This window comes from Oryctolagus cuniculus, chromosome 19 (genome assembly GCF_964237555.1).
Source record: "Oryctolagus cuniculus chromosome 19, mOryCun1.1, whole genome shotgun sequence".
Taxonomy (NCBI): Eukaryota; Metazoa; Chordata; class Mammalia; order Lagomorpha; family Leporidae; genus Oryctolagus; species Oryctolagus cuniculus.
The window spans coordinates 22,591,639-22,617,127 of NC_091450.1; the positions used below are offsets into that span (position 1 = coordinate 22,591,639).

The following is a 25,489-nucleotide window of genomic DNA, read 5'->3' on the forward strand; positions in this document are numbered from 1 at the left end:
GGGGGTGGGTGCTAAGATCTCCTGTGATTGTGAGATTGCTTTTCACTGTCATGTACTTTTGAGGCTGTGCAGGTAGGTGTGCACACATTATGATTGCTTTGTCCTTCTGATGAAGTGATCCTTTTCTTACCGTGAAATATCTTTCTTTATCTTTTATAATACTATTAATTTTAAGATTATCTATTTGATACTGATATAACCACTTCATCCTTAGGTATTTTATGTCTCTGACATATCCTTGTCATTTCATTTGCTCTTGACCTATCGTAAGTCTCTTGCAGACATCATACAGTTAGATCTTGCTTTTTAAACCATTCTGATTAGTCTTTTAATTGGAGTACTTGGTCCAACTTAATGTCATTATTGATAGGATTAGACCTGTCGCTTTTTTTTTTTTTTTTTTTTTTTTGACAGGCAGAGTGGACAGTGAGAGAGAGAGACAGAGAGAAAGGTCTTCCTTTTGCCTTTGGTTCACCCTCCAATGGCCGCCGTGGCCGGCGCACTGTGGCCAGCGCACCGCACTGATCCGAAGGCAGGAGCCAGGTGCTTCTCCTTGTCTCTCATGGGGTGCAGGGCCCAAGGACTTGGGCCATCCTCCACTGCACTCCCAGGCCACAGCAGAGAGCTGGCCTGTAAGAGGGGCAACCGGGACAGAATCCAGCACCCCGACCTGGACTAGAACCCGGTGTGCTGGCACCGCAAGGCGAAGGATTAGCCTGTTGAGCCATGGCGCTGGCCAGACCTGTCCTTATATATATATATATATATATTTTTTTTTTTTTTTAAGGGAAAGAGTTTATTGGGGAACACCCTACAGACCGGAGTGAAGGGGCGGCAAAGGAAAAAGAGAGAAAGAGAATATAATAGAGAAACAGAGAGGAGAGGAACTAGCAAGGAGAGAAGAGAGAGCAGAGAAGAGAGAGGAGAGCAGAGCCAAGAGCCCAGAGGGGGAGGCTAGAGAGAGGAACCGAGAGAGCTGGAGAGAAGGGCCAAGAGAACACGTGTTCAGGAACAGGCCCTTTTAAAACTTTGCCTGAGGGCAGGCAGGGAAGCCGGAGCAGCGAATCCCATTAGGATGGGGGGGGGTGGAGCCTGGCTCAGGTAGCTGGGCCATGCGGCCACCTGGCTACAACTGCACCAGTTTCCTAACATTCCCCCCTTTTGTTTTTTATAAAGCAAGGTTTGTATAGGCTTACGTTAATCCCAAAAGTCCAGGAGGGGTAGAGGGACGATGATCTGTCTTTAGAGCTACTTCCTGCTGACATGGGACGATGATGTACTCTTCGCTGGCATGGGGCGATCAGACCTGTCCTTTTAAACTTGTTTCTCATTTGCTCCCTCCCGTGTTTTTGTTTATTGATTTACTCATTTTTGGCCGCCTTTAGGATTAAATTATTTTGAAAAATCCTACTTTAATTTCTCCATTGGCTCTCTATTTTTGTCTCTGTATTTTTTTTAAGTGACTGCTTTAAGAATTTCATTTTCTTCCCATAACCTTCCACAGTCTGTTTAGAGTTTGTATTGTACAGCTTCACGTAGAATATAGAGACTTTACAACCATGCAGGTCCATTTAGTTCCATCTTCTTAGCCATTTATTTTTTTAAAGATTTATTTTTTATTTCTTTGAAAGGCAGAGTTACAGAGAGAGGAGAAGAGATGTTGCTCCAGTAATTACTGATGACCTGTTGGTTGTTTTCTGTCTCCTCTTCCTCTGTTCTTCAGGTTAGACCATTTCTGTCAGTCTCCAAGCTGAGTCCTCTCTCTGTTATCATCGTTCTGCTGTTAAGCCCATCAGTGAACATTTTGTCTCATATACAGGTGCTCCTCAGCTGACACTGGGGTTATGAATATCTTGTGTCATTTACTGAATACTGTACAGAAACTGAAAAACAGAGTGGCTGTAGTGCTATACTTGCATACTGTAGTAAGGCCAAAAATTTTTTAGTAGAACCATAATGAATTGGGGAGTGTGTTGTATTTTTTGTTTTGTATTTCTATTGTTTACTTTTGTTTTTCCTTTTTTTATTTGAGATTTCCTTCCTTCCCTCCTTCCTTCCATCCATACATCTGTCCTTCTTTTCCGATTTATCTGTTTGAAAGGCAGAGATTGGGATTGAGATCGTTCATCTGCTAGTTTACTCCCAAATACCTGGAGCCACCAGTTCTGAGCCAGGTCAAAGTGAGGAACCAGGAATTCTATCCAGGTCTCCCCTGTGGGTAGTTGAGGCCTAAATACTTGGGCCATCATTTGCTGCCTCCCAAGGACTGCATTAACAGGAAGCTGGCATCAGAAGCAGCAAAACCAGGCATTCTGATAAGGGATCCATGAAAGCATCCTTAGTGACATCTTAACTCTCTGTTGAATACCTGCAAGAATTTTAAAAAAAGATCTTCCCACAGATAACAACAAGCTCCAGCCGTGCGGCCATCTGGGGTGTGAACCAACAGAAGGAAGACCTTTCTGTCTGTCTCTCTCTCTCTCACTAACTCTGCCTGTCAAAATAAATAAATAAATAAAATTCTTGCAATAATTGGTGATGAGCCAGACCAAAGCTAGAAAGCCAGAACCCAATTGGAGCCTTCCAGGGAGGAGCTTATCTCCCAGCGTGTACATTAGCAGGAAACTGGAATTGTAAGTGGAGCCAGGACCCAAACCCAAGCCCTCTAATATGGGGTGTGAGCATTCGTCTTAACCACCCCATTACCTGTGTGCTTTTTTTTTTTTTTTTTTTTGACAGGCAGAGTGGATAGTGAGAGAGAGAGAGAGAGACAGAGAGAAAGGTCTTTCTTTGCCGTTGGTTCACCCTCCAATGGCCACCGTGCTGATCCAAAGCCAGGAGCCAGGTGCTTCTCCTGGTCTCCCATCTGGGTGCAGGGCCCAAGGACTTGGGCCATCCTCCACTGCACTCCCGGGCCACAGCAGAGAGCTGGCCTGGAAGAGGGGCAACCGGGACAGAATCCAGCACCCTGACCAGGACTAGAACTCGGTGTGCCAGCACCGCAGGCAGAGGATTAACCTATTGAGCCACGGCGCTGGCCCCCTGTGTGCTTTTTAATTGTTGCCCATGCAGCATCTGTTTTTTGATCTTTGTCATCATGTTATAAGCAGTGTAAACTACCTTTATATGTATTATACACACACACACACACACACATAAAATGCAATCCATCTCCTTCATCCAATTAAAAGTGACAAATTGATTTCTTTCAGATACACACATATATAAATAGACCATATCCATGCTAAATATTTGGTGTCTTTGCTTTCATTCATAGTATCTTTTGTAGCTGGCTACTGTGTTATTGTATATTTATTCTTGTCTAAGAGACAAGGCACAGAATATTCAAGAAACCCCGCAAAACTGTTTTCCTGTGTGTTAATTTTCCTAATCTTAAGCTGTATAGAAATGGCTTACACTCACTACGTTGAATTATAAATGCAGAGTGGATAAGTAAGTCACACTATAGAATGACTTTCTAAAATAAGATTTCTACTAACTAAGCTGTATTATAGGGAGAAGGCTGATAACTTATTTTGTTGGCTTAAATGATACATAATTTGTAGGTCCTAAGTCCTGGATCTGGAAACAATGTGTTTCTTTTCCATAGGCAGGGTTTTCACAGAAACAGCTTATAGAGGTCTTTAGTTTTCTGCAGGAAATGCATGGTTAGTAAGAATTGTGAATGTCTGTTTTGTGTAGCTGTCTCCTGCTTCGATGACTTGTAAGAGCAAGTGACTGCATTTCCCCCTCTAAATCACTTAATCCATCAAGAGCACTGTGGAAACTTTTAATAATGTTTATTAAGAACCTTCTTGTTTTCCTGTTCCCCTAACGTGTTTAATCTTAAGAATTTGCCGTCTTATGTATTTGCTGCTATGAAATCTGTACCAGGCAGATTTGAGAGTGTGACAGTGACTTGGACTGTCCTTAATTAGCATTCTTCAGGGCATTAACTGAAATGAGAAGAGAGGGAAAAGCTTCCTGACGGCCAGGGAAGGATTCGCAAGTGCTTGATATAATTAGGCAGTGCTGAAGAGGCCTTGTGTCCAGCGGCGGAACTCAGCAGGGAGAAATGTGCTGCTTGTGCCTTGAGACCAAGTTCTTGCATTCTGTTGCATTGTTTATTACCCAGACCACTAGCGCTTGACTGTATTTCCGGGCCTGTGTTGTCTGCATCTTAGCCTGTTAGCTTTCTGCTGCGGTATCAGATCTACACTGAAGCCTTCAGATTTAATCGCAGTGACCCTTATAAAGGATTGCTTTTGTTTTGCTCTCCTGCCCCCAATTTTGAAACTAAATCAAGCTCATTGTTGAGAAAGTGAAAAGTATGTGAAAAGATACGAAAGAAAACAATTCAGCTATAGTCCCACAGCCTAGACATAAATACTGGAAATATTTTGTTTAGTATTTCCTTTCAGTTTCACTGTGTCTGGATGCATATTTTCATAGCATTTTTAATGCTAATTGGGCTCTGGCTTTAAATGTACTTTTCAATCAGCTTTTTAAGTCAACAGAATGTCTTGAGCATTACCCATGCAATTACACATTTGTCTAGAAGAGTTTTTCTTTAATACTCATATTTCATTATACAGATAGACATAACTTATTTAGCTGTATCTTTTTTGGATGTTTAATTTAGATCCTTATTTTCACTGTTTTTTCAATAACACTTTAATCATCATCTTTGTACTGTGGTCTTTTTCTGTACCTCTGATTATTTTAAATTCTGAAGAAGTAAAATCACTGAGTCTGTGAGGATCTTAAATTCAGAAACAGGGCTGGCATCATAGCATAGCGGATTAAGCCACACTGCATGTAGCTCTGGTGTCCCATATGGGCTCCGGTTCAAGTCTCTGCTGCACCACTTCCAATCCAGCTCCCTGCTAATGCACCTGGAAAATCAGCAGAAGATGGTGTGAGTGCTTGGGCCCCTGCACCCATGTGGGAGACCCAGATGTAGTTCCTGGCTCCTGGCTTTGGCCTGTCACAGTCCTGGCCATTGCAGCCAATTGGGCAATGAATCTGCAGATGATGAAAACAGCTAATTTCCCTTTACTATTAAAGTGATTTTTTTTTTTATTTGACAGAGAGACAGAGAGAAAGATCTTCCTTCCAGTGGTTCACCCCACAAATGGCTGCCACAGCCAGCACTGTGCCGATCCAAAGCCAGGAGCCAGGTACTTCCTCCTGGTCTCCCATGCGGGTGCAGGGGCCCAAGCACTTGGGCCATCCTCCACTGCCCTCCAGGGCCATAGTAGAGAGCGGGACTGGAAGAGGAGCAACCGGGACTAGAACCCAGTGCCCATATGGGATGCCGGCGCCACAGGCGGAGGATTAACCAAGTGAACTGCAGCACTAGCTCCTAAAGTGATGTCTTTATTCATAGAAAACTTTAGAACTATATAGAAAAATGAAGAAAAGAATGGTCTAGTGCTCATCTCTTTATTCACAAAGATAGTTGCAGATAATATTTGAGATTAACCTTTCAATTATGTGCAAGAGGGCTTTACAAAGTTCATGAAAAATGGATTTAATGGATAGTAATTATTTTGGTGCAAAAAAATTTGGCCGGCGCCGCGGCTCAATAGGCTAATCCTCCACCTGTGGCGCTGGCACACCGGGTTCTAGTCCCGGTCGGGGCACCGGATTCTGTCCCAGTTGCCCCTCTTCCAGGCCAGCTCTCTGCTGTGGCCCGGGAGTGCAGTGGAGGATGGCCCAAGTGCTTGAGCCCTGCACCCCATGGGAGACCAGGATAAGCACCTGGCTCCTGCCATCGGATCAGCGCAGTGTGCCAGCTGCAGCTCACTGGCTGCAGCGGCCATTGGAGGGTGAACCAACGGCGAAGGAAAACCTTTTTCTGTGTGTCTCTCTCTCACTGTCCACTCTGCCTGTCCAAAAAAAAATTTTTTTTGAAGCCATGTGTACAAACGGGGTTTCAATTATTTTTTGGAAAATCCATGTTAGAAAAAAAGTGCATGGATTTCAGAAAATTTTGGCACCAAAATAAACTTTATCTTTTAATTCTATTTTCCTTGAATTTTCATTAGAATGTATACATTTAAAAAAAATAATTCATTTGACAGGCAGAGTAACATAAAAGATAGGAAGAGAGACAGAAGGATCTTTCATCTGCTGTTTCACTCCCAAAAAGGCCACAACCACCAGGACTGGGTAGGCCAAAGCCCTGATCCAGGAGTTCCATCCAGGTCTCATTCATGGGTGATAAGGGCCCATTAACTCAGGTACTCCTCTGCTTTTCCAAGCACATTATTAGGAAACTGGATTGGAGCCAGGACTCGAATTACCACTTTGATATGCGATGCCAGCATCACAAGTGGTAAACTAACGCACTGCACAGCGATGCCAGCCCTTTTCCACGAATTGTTTAAGTACTTTATATATAGTGCTGTATGTATAATATATATATATCACATAATAGCTTATACTTTCATATTATTTTAGTTGATAAATATTTGTTTATATTTATGAAGCACATATTAAGGTTCTTTTCACTCAGTGCTTCATATCTATAAATAGACTCTACATTATTGGTGTATGTTTAGTTGAATAATGTTTTATTGTGAGTGTATCATTTATTTAACCTATTCCTTACTGGACTCTTAATTTAAAAGATTTTAGTACTCTTGGTCCAAGTTTCTAAATAAGCTTTTATTTATTCTTCTTTAGAATCCTTTCCTTAGGATCACTCAAAAAGTCCACTGGGAGCTGATGTTTCTGGTCATTCCGCTGACATCTTTACTTAAACATAGTCTTAATGACCAGGAATTTAATGTGTCTCTCACTTTACTCTGATAATTTTGTGTATCTCTGAACATGGTTGTGTGTTTTGATGTTTTGCTGTTCTTGCTGGTTTTATCATGCGTGCTTTTTTAAGATTATGCAGAATGCTTTAGAAAGCAGTAGCAGTGTGCTGATTTAGTACCGGTCATGGTTAACTCTTGGCAGACGATTGTAGATGCTGGTCATGACAGGGGTGAAAGCAGTGAGGAGAATCTGCCCAGTTGTCTCAGCAGTGAGAAGCTGAGCATGAGGACTCAGCCGCATCTTGTTGCCGTCTGATTCTCATTGTGAGGCTTCTTGTGCATTTTGTTGCTGTTATTTTTGTCATTAGAGATGATGGACTGGTTGCCTGAGAGTGAGCTGTGCTTGTCTTGAGATGTTCACTTTGTTTGTTACATGCTTTCTGCTGTCCACAGCCTTGCTGTTTTAGAAAGGGGAATAAGTCTGATTTTACTAAATTTGAAATATGTTGCCTTTGGAGGATTTTGTTATATAAATGACTAATTCCAACCATTGTTGTGTTACTAAAAAATTACCCATAAGTATCTAAGAATAATGAAATTACAAGTGGGTTTTATATCATAGGGTTTTTCTCTATTTTCTGATTATTCCATAGGTATATTAACACACTTATGTAATACAGTACCTAAATTTAAGATTTTAAAAGTATTCTTTATTGGTAAGCGAAAGAGCCCACAGAAGGGAATATCTTGCTTTTAAAATGTTCAGTTTGGCTAGCAAAGCAGCCTCTTCTTTTGGTTGGCTAGTTATTTTATAGCATCTTTTTTCTGTTCATGAAATTTATTAGTTTCTGTGAATTTTCCTTTAAGCTTTTGGTTTAAATCTATTCAGAAAAGGTTAATATTGAACATTTTTGACTTGTGCTTGTTTATTGGTAATATTACCATAGATGAGTATTTTTAAAATCTGTATTTTCTTAGAAAAGATATGTTTGTTTATCCTGTAAAGAAGCCCAAACATCACTTTAGTAGCAGGGTGAATGTCACTTCATTATGTTTAGCAAAGATGCCAGCAAATGCTAGACCATGGGCATGTTGAGAGACTTACAGGTAGTGGTGGTGATGGTGGTGGTGTGGTGGTGGTGTGGTGGTGTGGTGGTGGTGTGGTGGTGTGGTGTGGTGGTGGTGTGGTGGTGGTGGCAGCGGCCCCCCAGGATTTTGAACCAGAGCTTCCCCTTTCTTCTGTATCCCACGTGATGAGGCGCAGTACTGCGGTTGTGAAAAGCAAGTGTGAGCTGACTGTTGAGTCACACAGTGTTGCGCTGCGCTGGGCAGCTAATGGCAGTGCCTTTCTTCTTCTGCGTGTGAGTTGGAGCGGCGTGGGGAACTGAGAGATTGTTTTCAGGCTGTACCAGAGACCAGGAACAAGCTGCTCAGTATTGGGGAAAGGAACATAGACTTAATACTGGCAGATTAAAATAAAATTTTGAAACTCAGGGATTTTCCTCACAGATCCTTTATTATGTAGATAATAAATAATTTAGAGAGATGAACACATTAGCATATTATATTGCCAAAAGGAAAAAAGAGGAGTTATAGGACATCACTAGTTTTAACAATTGTCTATTAATCCCCAACATAAGTTTTATGCCTTTAGAGTGTGATTGGGTCACATTCTTTTTTTCTTTTTCTTTTTCTTTTTCTTTTTCTTTTTCTTTTTTTTTTTTTTTCTAGATTGACTTATTTGGAAGGCAAAGTGACAGAGAAAGAGGGAGAGACAGAGAGATCGTCCATTGGCTGGCTCATTCCCCAAATGCCTGCAACATCTGGGGCTGGACCGAGCCAAAGCCAGAGGCCACATCTGCTTTCTTCCCACGCGCATTTAGTGGCTCTGGATGAGAAGTGCAGTAGCAGGGACTAAAGTGGTGCTCCAGCATGGGCTGCAGGTATCTCGAAAAGCAGCGCACCCTGCTACTCCTCAGTCCCTACCCCAGAGTCATAGTCTTGTTAATTGTGTTTTCAGATGGAGTGTAAACCTCATCTGCCTTCTTAATTTATCATATATGGCTATGGCTATATACCTCATAAATATGTTCAGGTTTTGGTTTTGGTTTTTTTTTTTTTTTTTTAGTAACAGAAAATAAGAAAGTATCTTGCAAGGTTTTTAAAATGATGGCTTTCAGGGCCGATGCCATGGCGCAGTGGGTTGGTCCTCTGCCTAAGGCGCCAGCGTCCCATGTAGGTGCCAGTTCTGGTCCCAGCTGCTCCTCTTCCAGTCCGGCTGTGCTGTACCTGGGAGGGCAGTGGAGCATGGCCCGGGTCCTTGGGCCCCTGCACCCATATGGGAAACCTGGAGGGTGCACCTGGCTCCTGGCTTCGGATCAGCACAGCTCCAGCCATTGTGGCCATTTGGGGAGTGAGCCAACAGACAGAGGACATTTCTCTCTGTTTCTCCCTCTCACTGTCTGTAACCCTGCCTCTCAAATAAATAAATAAAATCTTTTAAAAAATGATGGCTTTAAAAAAGTAATGGCTTTCATTGGAAGCCAGCAGTGTTATCCTTTGTATAAAATAAGTGTGTGTCTACTGTTGAAGGATTGAGGGACTGAATTTAGATGGGGAATAGAGTTAAAATAATAGCTTCTACACTCAAGGAGTTCATTGTCTTGTCTAGACAACCAGAGCATCAGTATCCACTAAGCACTGCCATCCAGGCAGGGAGTGCCAGTTCACCCTGGCAGGGAGATGGCAGAACAGGATCAGCAAGGAAGGCTTCCTGGAGTAGGCGATACCTGTGCTCATCTCCCACTGAAGGTTGGAGTCAGCCTAGTAGAGGAAGGCTGGGAAAGCTTCCATGAAGAGTGGAGCCAGCACATTCCTGCATGTGACCAGGGCCGGGGGTATGTGTGGTAGAGGGCCTGGAGGAGAATTTCGAAGGTGGAAGCATGGGATTTTGTGTGTTAAAGACAGGAGTTTGAATCTTACCCTTGTATAAGTGCTGCTGTCTTATTGATGTGGGGTATTTGTTTCTTTTAGACTAAATCGGTTTTAAAATAAAATGTCATATAAAGCCAGCTTTTTTTGAGACATCTGAGGTTTTCAAAAGAATTTGCTGTGGATAAAAAAAAAATAGAATTCGCAAATATGAAGTGTCGAGTTGGTCAGCCAAACAGGGAGCTGCCCTGGGAATGCCTGATCATTGTCAGAGGTGCCCAAGTGGCACTCATGTCCATGTGTGGGTGGCACGGGTGGCAGGTGAAAGAGACATCTTTGAGCCGGTCCTGTGTATTTTTAAACATCTAGAAGGTTGGTCTTTGTGTTTACTCTTGTACATAGCCATCTCTGTGAGACTGAGGCCAACTTAAATTTATCTGGGAACCTGCCACATCTATAAATGCCACACAGAGTAATAAATGGGCTATTGGCTAGTGACAGCACACTTCAGTTCCTAATTTAGAGTTCATGAAAATTATCCCTTGACAAACAAGATTGTGAAAAAAGAAGCCTACTAGATGGATTCATCTTTGGATAAACACTTACACCTTGTTTATACAAATTGTGCTGGCATGAATTAGAAGGGTGGATAAACAATTGAGTGATTACAATGTGTTTAGCAGAAGCTACAGCATATCTTGTAATGTTGGGTTGTCCCACTCAGAAGCCTGGGCTTCTTGAAATGGAGGCTATGTCTCAATCATTATTTTATATCCTGGTGTCTGCGACCCTGCTGGACTTAGAACTGGGCAAGGGTTTTTTATTTATTTATTTATTTATTTATTTAAGATTTTATTTATTTGAGAGGTAGAGTCACAGACAGTGAGAGGGAGAGACAGAGAGAAAGATCTTCTTTCCATTGGTTCACTCGCCAGATGGCTGCAACGGCCAGAGCTGCAGCGATCCAAAGCCAGGAACCAGGAGCTTCTTCCTGGCCTCCCATGTGGGTGCAGGGGCCCAAGTACTTGGGCCATCCTCTACTGCTTTCCTAGGCTGTAGCAGAGAGCTGGATTGGAAGAGGGGCAACCGGGACTAGAACCGGCGCCCATATGGGATGCCAGCAGAGGATTAACCTACTGCACCACGGCCCCTGTGCAAGGTTTTAAGGAGAGCCTTGATGTGGTCTTTATGAGAGGGCCAGTTCTGAGCTGCAAGAGAAGAGAGGGAGCATGCCCTACACAAAGGTAGGAGTAGGAGTGAGAGTGTGAGTGTGTGTGTGTGTTTTTCAAACTGTGGGTCATACTCTGTCAGTAGTTTGCGAAGTCATCTAAGTGACCTGCATTTTCTTTTATTTAAAAAAAGGCAGATGTTAGAAAATCTCAGATTGTACCCTGTATGAAGGAATGGTAGTTTCTTTTTTAATGTATCTCTTTTTCTGTGTTAAATCTGCATATGTAGATAGAAGTGTATGTGTGCTGGGTTGTAATAAAAATGTATTTCTGTTGTAGTTCTTGGTCAGACAAGTTTGAACTCAAATGTCTTAGGAGACTCAGTGAAAGACTTGGTTTCACGAGGAATCGCCCTCTCCATGTGTGCTGGTGTTCATGGTAGGGGAGAAGGGGAGAATGCTTTCCTGAAGCCTGGCTCCATGGAGCCAGGAGGGCCTCCAGCTTCTCACCAAGAAGAGGACCATTGTGGTTAGAGCATCTGGCTTCCCTGTCTCCCCTTGTTTGTTCCCTCTTGTGGGCGGAGGACCAGTGGCCTAACTCATAGGCACAGTCAGGAAGAGTCTGACACCCAGGGGTTTCTGGGGGTGGAGCCGCGGCCGGGGTCTCTTAGGGGAGAGGTTAAGTTTGGAAGCTCCTTGCAGCTCTTAGGTCTCATGACCTAGATTTCTGTAAGTGCTTGCAGCAGCTATAACAGGAATCTTCATTTGGACCCCCAAGCTCAAGACCCATCTCTAGTACAGCCTGCCAGGGAGCCTTGTACTTTGCAGGAACGTAAAGGCGACGTAAGTCCTTAAGGATGCTCCTTAATTGCTAATGCGTACCAGTCAGACAACATTGAAAGGGCAGATTCTGATTTCTCCATTGCTCTTTAATGTGACCAGCAGAGAACCTTTTTGTGTACCCAGGGGAGTGGGTTTGACTAGCAGTGTGATAAAGAACTTCCTCCACAAGGAAGTGTGGGTGAGCTGAGCCCCTGGAGAGCCTGCAATGTTTCCAAAAATGGAATGGCAACCAGGAGTGCCCTACAGTTCACATTTTTCTAGTCTGAGATTGGTCTGACACTATTTGGACTTTGCAGAAATTAAATTTGCTAGTTTGCCATCCTTCTGCGGTACAGAAATTGAAATGCTTAACTCTCAGTGTGGCTTTACATCTTAGTTCCTTCCCACCAACCAGAAGATGGTGCTGTTGTGCTGGCAACAGGCCACCTTTCCACCTTCAAGGGTAAATCCTGTCACCGGAATGCTTATTCATGCTAAGTAATGTGGACAGATTTAGCATTGGGATTCAATGGTGCCCCTTCTCCTGCATTGTGGCATCAGATAAGCAACAAGGAACCCTTGTGGGATCAAACTGTCGGTGTCTGGAGCTAGAGAAGCCTGAATCGGAGGCCTTGGTTAGCTACTTCCTCAGGGCACCTTTGCACGTAGGCTGAAGAGACAAGTTCTCTACCTTTTGAACCCAAGACCAAAATCTGCTGCCAAAGTGATTTTTTTATTGTTGCCTCTCCTTTTTAATGGCTTTCTACAGTTGAGTTGCTATTTTAATTAATCTTGGATCAGTGCAGCCAGGGGTCTCCCTGGAGCTTTGCAATAGGTTTGTAAGTGGAATAAGGACTCCACAAAGAGAAACTTGCTATGTGTTAAGATTGGACTCATTAGGTCTGTGGGTTTATTCTCAGACTCTGGGAAGCTGGTTTGGGCATGACTTTAAAAGCATAACTAGACTTCATTATTCACAGATTCTGTTCTTGTGAAAAATTTTTTGTAACTTCAAAATCAACACTCAGGGTGTTTTCCTGGTCTCTCCCAGCCATATGGAGAGCAGAGGGAAATCTGTTGCCCAGTGTACATGTTGAACAAGGTAACACTCTGTCACCTGGTTTCATTCAGCTCTCATACCTTAAACAAGTGCCCCTTTCCCCATCTTAATCAGTGCTATGTATACGGGATTTTTATCCTTCTCATTGGTGACTTTTTTGTTTAAATTGGCCCCATAGCTTAGTGTTGGAGTGCTAGTGTTCCTAGCACAAGGCTGTGATACGCTTTACGGAGAAAACGTGTGTTAGATAAGTTTGTTCAGGCATGAGTTCCAGTGCAGCTGGCTGTGAGTTCAGTGTTAATGAGTCAACAAATATATATAAGATGTCTTTAAGCAGAAGCACACATACAACAAGACGGTGTGTTGATTGGTTGATGAGAACATGACCTGAGGCTCAGAGGAACCTAACCCTGTGTTTCCCTAGGAGTAAGGGCTTGGTTTTTGCCAGTGCCAGACTTGACTGGGTTACTTTCTGCTTTCCTTTCTTCACAAGGGTAGTTGACCCAAAGTCTTTGAAAGAGGATTTCTGGGCTGCATACTTTTTACCCACTTTTAAAGTATAAGCAGCTTCCTCAGAACTTAAGGAGAATCATTCCTTTCTTTGCCTGATGGGAACCACGCTGCAGAAATGGGCTCACTGTGGTGTGTTACAGCTTCTCCTGGCTCCGCAGGCAGCTCTTCCATTAACTGGCGCAGTGACCGTGGGTGGCTCCAAGGGCTGGATAATTAGGTGAAGAAAGACACAAGACAGCTGTTGAATTTGACTTTAATTGAAAATGACATTGTCTTTATTTTTTCAGATGAGTCCTCTTACTGTGGACGGCCACCTTAAGTTTCACTTTGTGTAATGAGGTTTGAGAAATCAGGATGTATGTTTTCCTTGGCCAGCCCATTCGCTCGAGCTTTGTTTCAGCTTGGACTTCGGCCCCCTCAGGAACAAAGGAACTGGAAATGAAAGAAGAGTTAAAAAAAAAAAAAATAATGCAGTGGACAGCGCATTTAATTCTTGTGACAGATACTGGGAGAAGGCAACCTGTGGCAGCCGTGGTTGAAATCCAAGTGAGAGCGCTCGGCGCTCTGTTAGACAGTCTTCTCGTCTTCCCCTTCCCCTCTGTGCAGCGCGCACTGCACTCTCCTGCAGTCAAGGGAAGCGCTGCGCTGAGCTCTGTTGAGCTGATAATGGCTTTGGATTCACTGAACAGCTTACCCCTGTTATTGGCATGCAGGACCCCCTATGCAGGTGGTGATAATGAGGAGAGCAGGCCCTGAACGTGAGGGATGTGCTGAGTGGGACTGCCCTGTGCTCCAGCGGGGGTCCCAAGGCCAGCCTGCTGCTGCCTTCGTCCGCCCTGCTGCAGGCCTCACCTGGCATTCTTGTTCTCCACACCATCTTACATTTGAACGGAGTGTTTGTGCACCTCAGCTGACAGTGATTTGGTTCCCTGTTATCACAGAGGGATTGTCCCTTTTGTGACCATTGTGTTGATGGAACTATATCAGTATTAAGTGCTGGAGGCCAACAAGTATGGAACAGCTTCACAGCAGGCTTCCTGAGTTTTCCAGACACTTCCTTATCTTTCAGATGGCAGAGGGTCATCTGTTTAATTTCTTGGCAAACAGCCTTTATCCATTGGTGCCCTGACTTCCTCATCCATAGAGGGTCACATTTAGGAAGTGTGGAGGAAGACTTAATCGGGGTATTTTTCTCAGAAATCTCCAAGCTGGAATTCTGTCCCAGGAGTGTCTGTAAGTATAACTTCAGATAAGCACAAACAAGGAAATACTTCATTTAACACCTTCCTCTTTTTTTAATTAATAGTAGTAGTTTCTATCATAGAATGTTTTAGAGTCTGTCATTATTTAAATCTTCCTCCTTTCTCTTGAAATTAGCTCTCCTTCATCCCCATGAGCTATACTAACAGAAAGATTTATTTTGATATATAAGTGAAACAAGAGTTTCACAGTTGACAGTACAAAGACTTGATGCATCTGAACAGGGGATAATGCATATGAAAACAACGGGCAGGATTTGAGTGGCACTGCTGTGGTTGTATTTTGCTGAGGTTTAACTACATGGAGAAGTGTTTATAGATATCTGATAACTTGGTTTTAATATTGCTTCAGAGATATCTTAACTCCTTAATGTTTGAGAAATTATGTACAAGTGCAGATAAAATATTTTTAGTATTTTGAGGAAATTTAAAGGCATTCCTTTAAATTTTCATTAGATTTCTAATCTGAGTTAAGGGAGCTTTTTCCCTGCTTGTCCTTCTCCCTTTTAAATGCTTGCAAGCATTTTTGAGAAGTGATTATGTTAGAACCTGATCCTTGTCTTCTTATCTTGATAAAATTGAATATTCTAATACGGCAGTTCAGCAGCAGCATGAATAGCTGCCCGTAGGAGTAAGGATCTCTTCGGTAACTCATGTTTGGACAGGAAAGCTACCTGGTAATGAATCTTCATTATCTGAGCTGCCAGTGATGGACCAGGGGTGTGATAGCATGCTGGTGTGCCTTCAGGCCTTGGCTCTTCTTTGAAAGCTTACTGATAAGGAAAAACAAAACAAAACAATCCATAACTAGGTAGTTGCCTTGGGAAAACAATAGTTCATGTGCTATTGTGTCTTAGGCTAAGAAAAATGAGACCCTTGGGGTGGGTATCTACCCAGTGGTTCAGACACTCATTGTAGCACATTGGGTACCTGGGTTCAATACACAGCACCAGCTCTTAACTCTGACTTCCCCTAGTGCAATCCTAGGGAGACTTGGATTGAATTCTTGACTCCTGGCTTTAGATTTGGCCCAGCGCCAGCTGTTGTGGGCATTTGGGAACCAGCGGATGAGAGCTTGTGCGCTCACTTGCTCATATGTGCTCACTCACCTTTCAAATAAATAAAATTGAAAGTAAGTGAGAATGTTAATAAAACTTACAGGGTATGGCTTCCCTGCTCCTCTGATGGCTGAGTCCTTTATCTCCCTGATCTTCATGATTCCTAGGAGGTGTACAGAGGCAAGCAGGTTTTGTTTTCCTCACATAATTAGCTGCCCTGCTCTCATTTTTAAATGTTAGATTCATTCTGTATTCTATATAAATGTCTAGCATTTTCTGCATCAGATGGATCTCTATTGCATATACAATATTAATTTTAGTTTAGTAAGAGGATGCATCCCTCTGTGCCCAGAGAAATGAGGCAGAAAGTGGAGATTGTTCTAATTTTCATCTCTTCCTCACCATAGTTTCTGATTTTATTACATTGTATTGGATAATGTGGTAAAGATAGACTGGTACTTGTTGAGTCTTGCTTTATGGTATATTTGGTTTTGTAAATATTCCAAGTGTATATAAGAAAATGTGTTTTTAACTGGTAAGTGTAGCATTCTGTATGTCTAGTAAATCAAGCTTGTTAAAAATGTGGGTCCAGGGGTCGGCATTGTGGCATAGCAGGTAAAGCTACTTCCCACAATGCCAGCGTCCCATATGGGCATGGGTTCAAGCCCTGGCTGCTCCACTTCTGTTCTAGCTCCCTGCTTATGGCCTGGGAAAAGCAGCAGAAGACAGCCCAAGTGCTTGGGCCCGTGCCACCCACGTGGAAGACCCAGATGAAACTCGTGGCTCCTGACTTTGGTCTGGCCCAGCTCTGTCTGTTGGGGCTTTCTGGGGAGTGAACCAGGAATTGGAAGATCGCTCTCTCTTTTTCCTCCTCTTTTCCTCCCCCTGCCCTGTAACTGCCTTTCAGATAAATAAATCTTTTAAAAAATGTTGTTCCAGTCTTCCATATATTTGCAAATTATATTTGTTAGCTTGACCTATGATTTTGTAATAAGGAAATATGTATGTATATATTTACATATTTTTAACTCTTACTATGGTTGTGAAATTGATTTTTCCTTATAATTCTATTGATCTTTGTTATGAATATTTTCATGCTCTTGTTCTAATTAGTGACTTGTTGGCTGTTGTTTTGACCTGAAATTATTTATTTATTTATTTGCTTACTTACTTGAGAGGCAGAGAGAGAGAGATCTCATTCGCTGGTTCCCTTGCTAAATGCCTACAATGGCCAGGGCTGGGCCAGGCCAAAGCAGGGAGCTGGGAACACTAGCTGGCTTTCCCTCATGGATGACAGGGAGCCAGACGTTTGAACCATCTGTCACCAGCTGCCTCCCAGCGTGTGCATCCGCAGGAAGCTGGAATTGAGAGGCTGGGACTCAAACCCAGGCACTCTGATACTGGCTGCCAGCAGCCCAGGCTGCGTCACTGAGCCAAGTGCCCGCCCTATCTCAGTTTCTCTTTTCTCAATACCCACACATAGAGCAGACTTAAGGTGTAATTTCGCTTGGGAACCTTTGTCACCCTGCCCTTCTCCTGGTACTTGGGCAGGGAGGAACTTTGTTGCCAGTTCTCTGGGCTGGTAGTGAGGTCTTGCAGGCCTCTCCTCTGTGTGCCCAGCTTTGTACAGGGGTCCTGTACCAGCCTATCCCACCCAAGGCCAGGTCTGGGTCTGTATTATGTGGCCTCTGGATATTGGGGTCTATACCAGGTCCTCAGCCTGCTTTTGGTCATCAACCCTGCCTTTAAGTTCTCTCATTTCTGACACTGTGTGATTTGGACGTGAGAAATGTTCCCCTGTTTGTCACTGCTGTGCATTTCTGGTGGGAAGAGACTCCCCTGGGGCAGCCCACCTCCTCCCTGCACCCCAGTGCTCTGTGGTTCTTGATGTGGCGCAGATGCTATCTGTGGCTAAAGATCTTTATGTAGTGTTAGTGTTGGGGCTTTTCTTCTTACTGAGGGCTGTTTTACCTTTGTTCTAGCTCCTTAGTAATAGTTAACAGATACTCCAGATGGAATGTAAAATATTTCTCTGTTGGTGTGAACTGATGTTCACTGGCCCCGTGTTTTTATTTACTGATGTTTGTGCACAGGCCTTACCACATGTCAGATATCTGCCAGGCTGGAGGATTTGGAGGATTGGGGGGGGGGGGGGGGGCTGCAAGCCATGGCAGTTTGGAACAGCTCTAATTTGCTTTCAGGGAACAACTGCAAGACCTTGACCTTGAGTATGACCTTGAATATGTTTGTTCCATGCTTGCTTGAACCGAAGGGCAGAGGAAGATAAATTCTAGTTATTTAAGCTTCATCTTAACTGTTTGAGGGTGGGGGGAGGAACTTACTCTATTGTTGGTCTAGAATTCTATTTTGCTTTGTTTTTCATTTGAAAAAGGAGAAGGAGTATTAAAGTTTGCCAAAGTGCATGTTATAGAAGCTCTTCCTAGAGCTATAAGCTGGAAGAGTGAAAATGATGTTCCCATAAATCTTTTATCTTAGGCTGTTTGAGGGGCAGAAGACCTTTTTTCCTGCAAGGGGCCATTTGGATATTTATAACATCAATTGCAGGCCATACAGAATTGTCAACTTAAAACTTAGCCTGCTGTAGATTTATTGAATTTCAAGTCCTCCTGCTCTTGCTTTGCCAGGGCCAGACCAGATGATTTCCCGGGACTTAGAGGGTCCGCAGGCCAGGCGTTCCCCACCTCTGGGCTATTTGGACAACTGGACTAGGAAATCCAAGGGTGAAGCTTCATGGTGCAGTTACCCAGCCACAGAGAAGCCATTGCAGTGAGGACCGTGCCCCATGAGGGCTGTGTGTGGGGGTAAGGCGGTAGCTGCTACAGTCAGGTTGTTGGTTTGATTGAACTTTCACTGTGGAAAAAAATTTTAAAGTTACACCAGAAAAACCCAGAAGAATATAATGACTCCTCTCTGTATTTCCCCTTCCCTTGTCAGCCACTGTCGTGGCCAGTTCTGTTGTGAGTCTGAGCACCCACTCTGTCTCTCTCTTTTTTTGTGAAGCATATTGTGCTTACTGGTAAATGTTTTAGTGTGTGTCTCTAAAAAACAGATTTTTTAAAAAACATAGACAATTATTGCTTCTAAAAAATCTTAATATCATAGAATACTGACTGACTTAAGATTTCCAGTTTGTTCATCTTTTTCCAAGTCAGTACCCACGTAAGGGCTGCACACTGTGAGGGTTGGAATGTCTGTACCCTCTCTTACTTTGTAGATGAGTCTTCTCTCCCTCGGTCATCACCTCCACTGCCCACCGTTTGTTGAAGAACTGCAGTATTTGTCCTGTAGAATTTCTTAGAACCCGACAATTTTTTTACTGACAGTGTCCACTCTCAGACCCGTGGTGTTTTATGTCTTCATGGCTCCTTTTTCATGTGACCTGGCCATTACAGCTGGACACTTGAGCCCAGTAAGATTTGATTTGGTGGGGATACAGCTCCGTAGTGGTGTATTCCTCCTTGAGGAACCTCTGGTGCCGCTCTGTTGCAGTTTCTTTGCTGTTGAAACTTAACCGAGACCCATGGTTCTATTAGAGGCGACAGTGTGGTGGTACTATATATAATTCTAGCATTCCTTCCCTTCCGTTTGCTGGAATACATGTGTAGAGAGAAACTGTCAGTTATCTGCTGTGAGGTTGATAATTTTTATAGCAAAAGCAGAATATATATTTGATTCCTTCCATTCAATTACTGCTTTTAAGAAGAAGTAATTTAATTCCTTAGAACTTGACAGTGGTGACCAGTTGGTTAGTTTTATCATTTTGGGCCTGGAGACATAAAAACGAAGAGATACCTAATGATGTGACTCAGTCAGTTGCATTCTTAACCCTTACTAATGTTCCAGTTATCCCAGCTTTGCAAGTGAGAGCCTCTTTCGGGTAGCTGATGAGTTCCTGTGTCTGGTACTCTGATAGGAAAACACGCTCAGGTCCAGCGTGTGCATGTGCTGCCCCAGCGCTGGAATCAGCATGTCTCCAGGGAGCTCCATTAGTTTTCATGGAAAATGGTGTTTGAAGACTACACGCTGGGTGCTCAGTACACATGGTACTGGGTTCGCCAGTTCCTGAGCCTTTGCAGTGCAAGAGCTAAGAAAATTTTCTTTCTTTCAGATAAAAATGCATCATGGGTTCTAACATATTTCTGATTTGGCCTCAGGACTACAAGTTTTTTGCTCACCTCTTCTGCCATACTTAGAATCCTGGGTCCCCGTGATACCGCGAGTGGCAGAAACTGTGTGTTGCGGAATTCCTCAGTCGCTTTCTTTACTCCATGTCCTCAGTCGCTTTCTTTACTCCATGATGCACTTCCCACAGCCTCAGAATAACAAAGCCAGTGTAGGCACTCCCAGTGGGATAACTGAGGACGGTAAAAGATTGGGTTTTTGCAGTGGTTTTCTCGTTAGGAAAACATAAGCTGAGAGCTGTGTTTTAAGGCCTTTGGGAACAGTTCCCTGGCTGTGAGCTGATGCCCCCAACATGGGACACTTAGGTTCATTTGTTTTGTTTTCAGTTCTTAGAGATCATCTTTTAAAACATAAATTGTTTTGTAGTTATGTAAAACATAGTCATGGTTTCAAAGTCAAACTTAAAAAGCAAGGTACACCATTTTCAGAAAAGCCTAGTTTTTATCCTCATCTCTTCACCTTGCTCTTGACCTTCCCTTATAAGCAGTTATTTAAAATCTCAGTTTATGTTTCATCTTTCCATTGTTCTTCTTAATAAAAGCAGATGACTATACATACTTATATCTTTCTGTTTCTAAAGTAAATTATAATCTGTTTATGAGTGGTTTTTTTCCTCTTTTTTTTTTCATTTCACAAGATACTCAGATCATTTGATTCATAGTAATACCACAATACAGCATATATTAGACTTGTCTTTGCTGGCCAGTCTTGATTTCTTGCCTTTAATGGGTAAATTAAGTCCATTGAAATTTACTGATAGAATGAAACTTTTGGCCTTGGCTCTCTTATGGTCTGATATTATAGATGTATGTACATAAGTCTTTAATGTGAATGCTCTTTACACGGTATGTTTTATTTATTCTCTGTCCCTTTTGATTAGTAAAGGTTTTGGTTTTGTTCATTGGTTTTGAAACTTTTTTTTTTTTTTCAGAAAAACTTGCATTTTGTTCCAAGGAATATCATATTCTAATGCCATTATGTGATACTTTAGCCACCCCCTCATTTTCCTTATCTATTAGTTCCCTACTAGGAGAAATATTGAAATTAGATAACACTTCCCCTCTACTACCTGCTTTGGAAAAACACCTTTCCATTTCTGGTTGTTCCCTCTAAGGCAGTCAGCAAGCATATTATATTTTCCATGACCTCCCCATTCTTAACCTATTTTTTGGTGGTTGGTACCTAACAAACCACCCCAAACAAAGTGGGTTAAAACAACATTGTTTCTCACAGTTCTGTAGGTTTAGGCGGTTCTGGTTTGAACTGGGTTGCCTGGGTTAGATGACCTCACTCTTGTCTCCTGTGTCTCAGCTGGAGTAGATGGCACCACTGGAGGCTCTCTCCATGTGGTCTCAGTCTGCTGACAGGTAGCTCAGGCTTGTCCCCGTGGTGCCCAGGGCTTGATCTCCAGGCCTCAGTCGGCATGTGGAACACCTCTGCCCGGAACAGATCGCATGCCAGTCTTAGATGGGAGGAAAGCAGGAGATGCATGGCACCCTTGTTGAGAAGAGGAGCAAAGTGACATTGCAAGAGGCCCGAAGAAGAGGAGGAATAATGGTTGATCGTTTTACAGTCTGTCAGAAAGACAGTTATATAATACTTTAATTTTGTTCACTTTTCATCACTGTTTCTAGATTCCCTGCAACAACCAATGTTGTAATTAGCTAAAAATCCTGATCTTCCATGCCTTCTCTTGTCTGCATCTGGTTTAAAGAAGTACCTGTTACTCATCATTACCAAGCATGAGGAGCTCAGCCCTGCTAGTCTCCTCCTGTGCCCTGTCCACTCTCAGCTTTTCTGTTTCATAGCTGCAGTGCATCTGTGCTGTGACAGCAGCAGCCATTAGGCCCTCCATGCTCTCCCTGAGAGCTGTCACTGAGTCTCAGTTCTACGGATAAGTACTCCTTTAATGCCCACTGTCGGCTCTTAAGATGGTTCCGTGAGTTTGGCTGTCTGAAGCTTATTGTCCACGATTTTTTTTTTTTAAAGGAAGAATCATAGGGAAAATGCTACCCGAGTTCTTGAGTTTTAGCTTGTCCACAGCCTTTATATTTAATTCACTTTAGCTAGATAGAACGTTTCATGTATCTTTAAGTACATTAAATATGTTATTCCATTTCCTTTTGCCTTGAAGTGCTTCTCTTCAAGTATGGTATCAATCTTTTTTTTCCTTGTAAATGACTTGCTCTTTTTTAAAATTAAAAAAAAAATTTTTTTTTAATTTAAGAGACAGAGAGAGGGAGGCAAACAGATAGAGAAAGAGCTCTCGTCCACTGGTTCAGTTCACAAATGCCCACAAAGGCCAGCTCTGGGCTGAGGACCAAATCCAGGAGTCAGGAACTCAGTCCAGGTCTCCCACATGATAGAAAGAGCCCCGTCACTTCAGCTATCACCACTGCCTCCCCAGGCCTCCACTGGCAAGAAGCTAGCTGGAGTTAGGAGCTGGAAGTAGGAACTGAGCCCAGGCACTTGACTGTGGATCGCAGGTGTCTGAGAAGCAAGGCTCACTGCTCGCCCCAGAATTGTTCTTTTCATCTGGATGCCTTGAAGATTTTTTTCTTTAAAGTCCACTAGTTGTACTGAAATGTGTTTTCCAATTATTTGTTTTCCCAGATATTTGGTATATCCTTTGGATGTGTGGTAGCAAGTTTTTTTTTTTTCCAGCAAAATTATCTTTTCTTTTTTAAAGATTTATTTTATTCATTTGAAAGACAGTTGCAGAGAGAGGTAGAGACAGAGAGGGAGGTCTTCCATCCGCTGGTTCACTCCCCAGTTGGCCGCAACAGCTAGAGCTGTGCTGATCTGAAGCCAGGAGCTTCTTCTGGTCTCCCACGTGGGTGCAGGGGCCCAAGCACTTGGGCTATCTTCTGCTTTCCCAGGCCTTAGCAGAGAGCTGGATCAGAAGATGAGCAGCTGGGACTAGAACTGGCACCCATATGGGATGCCGGCGCTTCAGGCCAGGGCTTTAATCCGCTGCACCATAGCGCCAGCCCCAGCAGAATTATCTTAAATTAGAATTTTCTACATTTTTTGCTCTGTTACTTTTTTTTTTTTTTTTTTTGACAAGCAGAGTGGACAGTGAGAGAGAGAGGGACAGAGAGAAAGGTCTTCCTTTTTGCCGTTGGTTCACCCTCTAATGGCCGCCGCTGCCGGCGCGCTGCGGCCGGCGCACCGCGCTGATCCGATGGCAGGAGCCAGGAGCCAGGTGCTTTTCCTGGTCTCCCATGGGGTGCAGGGCCCAAGCACCTGGGCCATCCTCCGCTGCACTCCCTGGCCACGGCAGAGGGCTGGCCTGGAAGAGGGGCAACGGGACAGAATCCGGCGCTCCGACCGGGACTAGAACCCGGTGTGCCGGCGCCGCTAGGCGGAGGATTAGCCTAGTGAGCCGCGGCGCCGGCCTTGCTCTGTTACTTTTTGTAAAATTTGAGAGAATAAGCGCCCTCACATCCACTGCTTCCCTCCTCAAATGCCTACAATGGCCAGGGCTGAAGCCAGAATCCAGAATCCAGAAATGCAGTACAGGTCTCCCATATGAGTGACAGGGACCCAGTTACCTCAAGCCATTACTGCTGCCTCCCAGGGTCTGCTTTGACAGGAAGCTGGAGTGTGGAGCCAGAACTGAGAATGAGCCCAGACACTGTGCTGAGGCGTCCTTCCTGCTGGGCTAACTGTTTGCTCCCCATTGCTTTTGTCTTGTCTGTGAAAACTTGTGTTACATCTGTGTGCATCTTCTTTGCCCGTCTTCTGTACTTGTCACTCTCTTCCAAATCAGTTTTAATCTCTTCATTTCTAATTTTGGTTTTAAAATTTTTGTTCTTTTGGTCTATTTTGCTTCATTCTTGGGTTCTTTTCAGTTTGGTCTTATAAAGTGAGGTGTTTGGGTTTTTTTTTTTTTCCTGTATGATCCTTTTTTGTGCTGTAATATTTTCTTGAGTACTATCACCTTTGAGTTTTTCAGATTCTGACTTATGTTCTCAAACATTATATCAGTTTCTTAAATTCTGTTAGTTCATTTCACAATATTAAGTACAGTTTTCAAATTTTTTCAGGCATGTGTTTCTGGCATGCTTTCATTGACCACAGAGATAATTTTTCAGCTTGTTTAAAATAATTTCCTAACAAATTGGAGTATAGTTTTCAGTTAACCTTGTGGGTTTTTTTTTCCTTTTATTGTTAATTTCTGAAGAAACATTAATGGACAGTAAAATATTTTCATGTACATGTATTTGAACTGAGTTGTCAGACCAGTGATTTAACTGCATTGAATACCTTGGAATTTGCTATGTGAGCTGGGTATGTTTGGGGATATTGTTTAAAAAAAGAAGTTAGCATCTCCAAATGTACAGGTTCAGGTTACATATGAAATGCTTATATCTAAATAATGAGAGACAGGAACAAGTTCCTGTTTTAGACTTGGGCCAAGAATGGGATAACCAGCAGAGTGACAAGAACAAGTTTGGTTTGAGGGGATCATAAGGAACAGGTGTGATTTGGGGTGTATGTAGAGATGTTTGTTACTTCTTATTCCCATCAGAGACATTGTATAATGAAAACTTCACCTTGGCATCTGTGATAATTAGCAGCTTTCCCTTGCAGTCTCATTCATACAACAGGTCCTTACCAAGTACCTGCTGATTTCAGGCAGCTCCTTCCTGCAGGCCTTTTCACTCCCTGCCTCCTCCACTGGTCTGTTTAGTGGTTCACGTTCCCTCATCTCTCCCCCATCAGATTCATTACTCACAGATTGAGACAGTGAGATCTCTCATCTGCTGGTTCACTCCCCAGAGGCCCACCACGGCTGAGGCTAGGCCAGGCCAGAGCCAGGAGCTAGGAACTCAATCCAGGTCACCACGTAGGTGACAGGAATCCACATAGGTGACCATCACCTGCTGCCTGCCAAGGGATGTTAGTTACAAGCTCGTTTGGAAGCTGGGCTATGGACCCAGGCACTGCAACATAGGTGGGAGTGTCCAGGCTGTGTCTTAACCCTGACTCCTGATGCCCACCCCAGACCTTCTTCGTGATACTTAGGCTTACTCTTCTATCCACAGTCCCTTCCTTGCCTTCTTTTTTTGCAGAACACAATGATTTGAGTTTTCTTATTGTGTATATCCTTCTCCCACCAAACGTCTATTTCCTTCTAAGGCATCTCTGTTGCTTAGAACAGTCCCTGGTGTGAACAAGGCACTGAAGTGTTGACTGAAGGAATGTGTGCGTGACAGGCCGTGAGTCAGGAGCTGAGGATACAGCGTGGAGCACATGAGATGCCCTACCCTCATGGGGTTTGTGATCTCCCTCTCTAGGGAGACAGAATTCAGTCCAGGCAAGTGTGGGGAGAGTATGTGGAAGGAAAGAACAAAGGCAGCAGACCTGTCCCAGAACAGTCAGTGCAGGCCTCTCTGGAAACGGGAGCTTTGCACCAGGAAATGGAAGCTTTGTGACAGTGGCAGGGAGTGCTCTAGACAGATGGAGCACCTTTCCCCAAAGCTCAGCAGCAGGAGGGCATGAGGCTGACCCTTTCCAAGAGTGGAAGGCAGCAGGGCGTTCAGCTGCAGTGCTGGGAGCTGAGGGCACACAGGTACTCACCAGCAGGGCCTCAGGCCAAGGTACGGATTTTGCTCTTAGTGAACTTTCTAAAAAATGGTACCAGTTCACGGCCACACAGTAACATGTTGGGCCCTAACTCCAAAAATATTGTATATTATAGT

General features: G+C 43.5%; 1 protein-coding gene across 8 annotated transcripts in view; it reads left to right on the top strand.

The window, feature by feature from the left end:
* Positions 1-25,489, top strand: part of PARN (poly(A)-specific ribonuclease) — a 173,313-nt gene that overhangs the window by 77,176 nt on the left and 70,648 nt on the right. Inside the window, exon 22 of one of the 8 annotated variants that reach the window (XM_051847833.2) lies at positions 16,270-16,467. The exons of the other annotated variants lie outside the window; for them this stretch is intronic. Within the exon in view, the coding sequence (XP_051703793.1) occupies positions 16,270-16,352 (83 nt within the window). The 3' untranslated portion in view covers positions 16,353-16,467. Of the gene's footprint in view, positions 1-16,269; positions 16,468-25,489 lie in introns of those variants that run through there. 8 annotated transcript variants of the gene reach the window in all.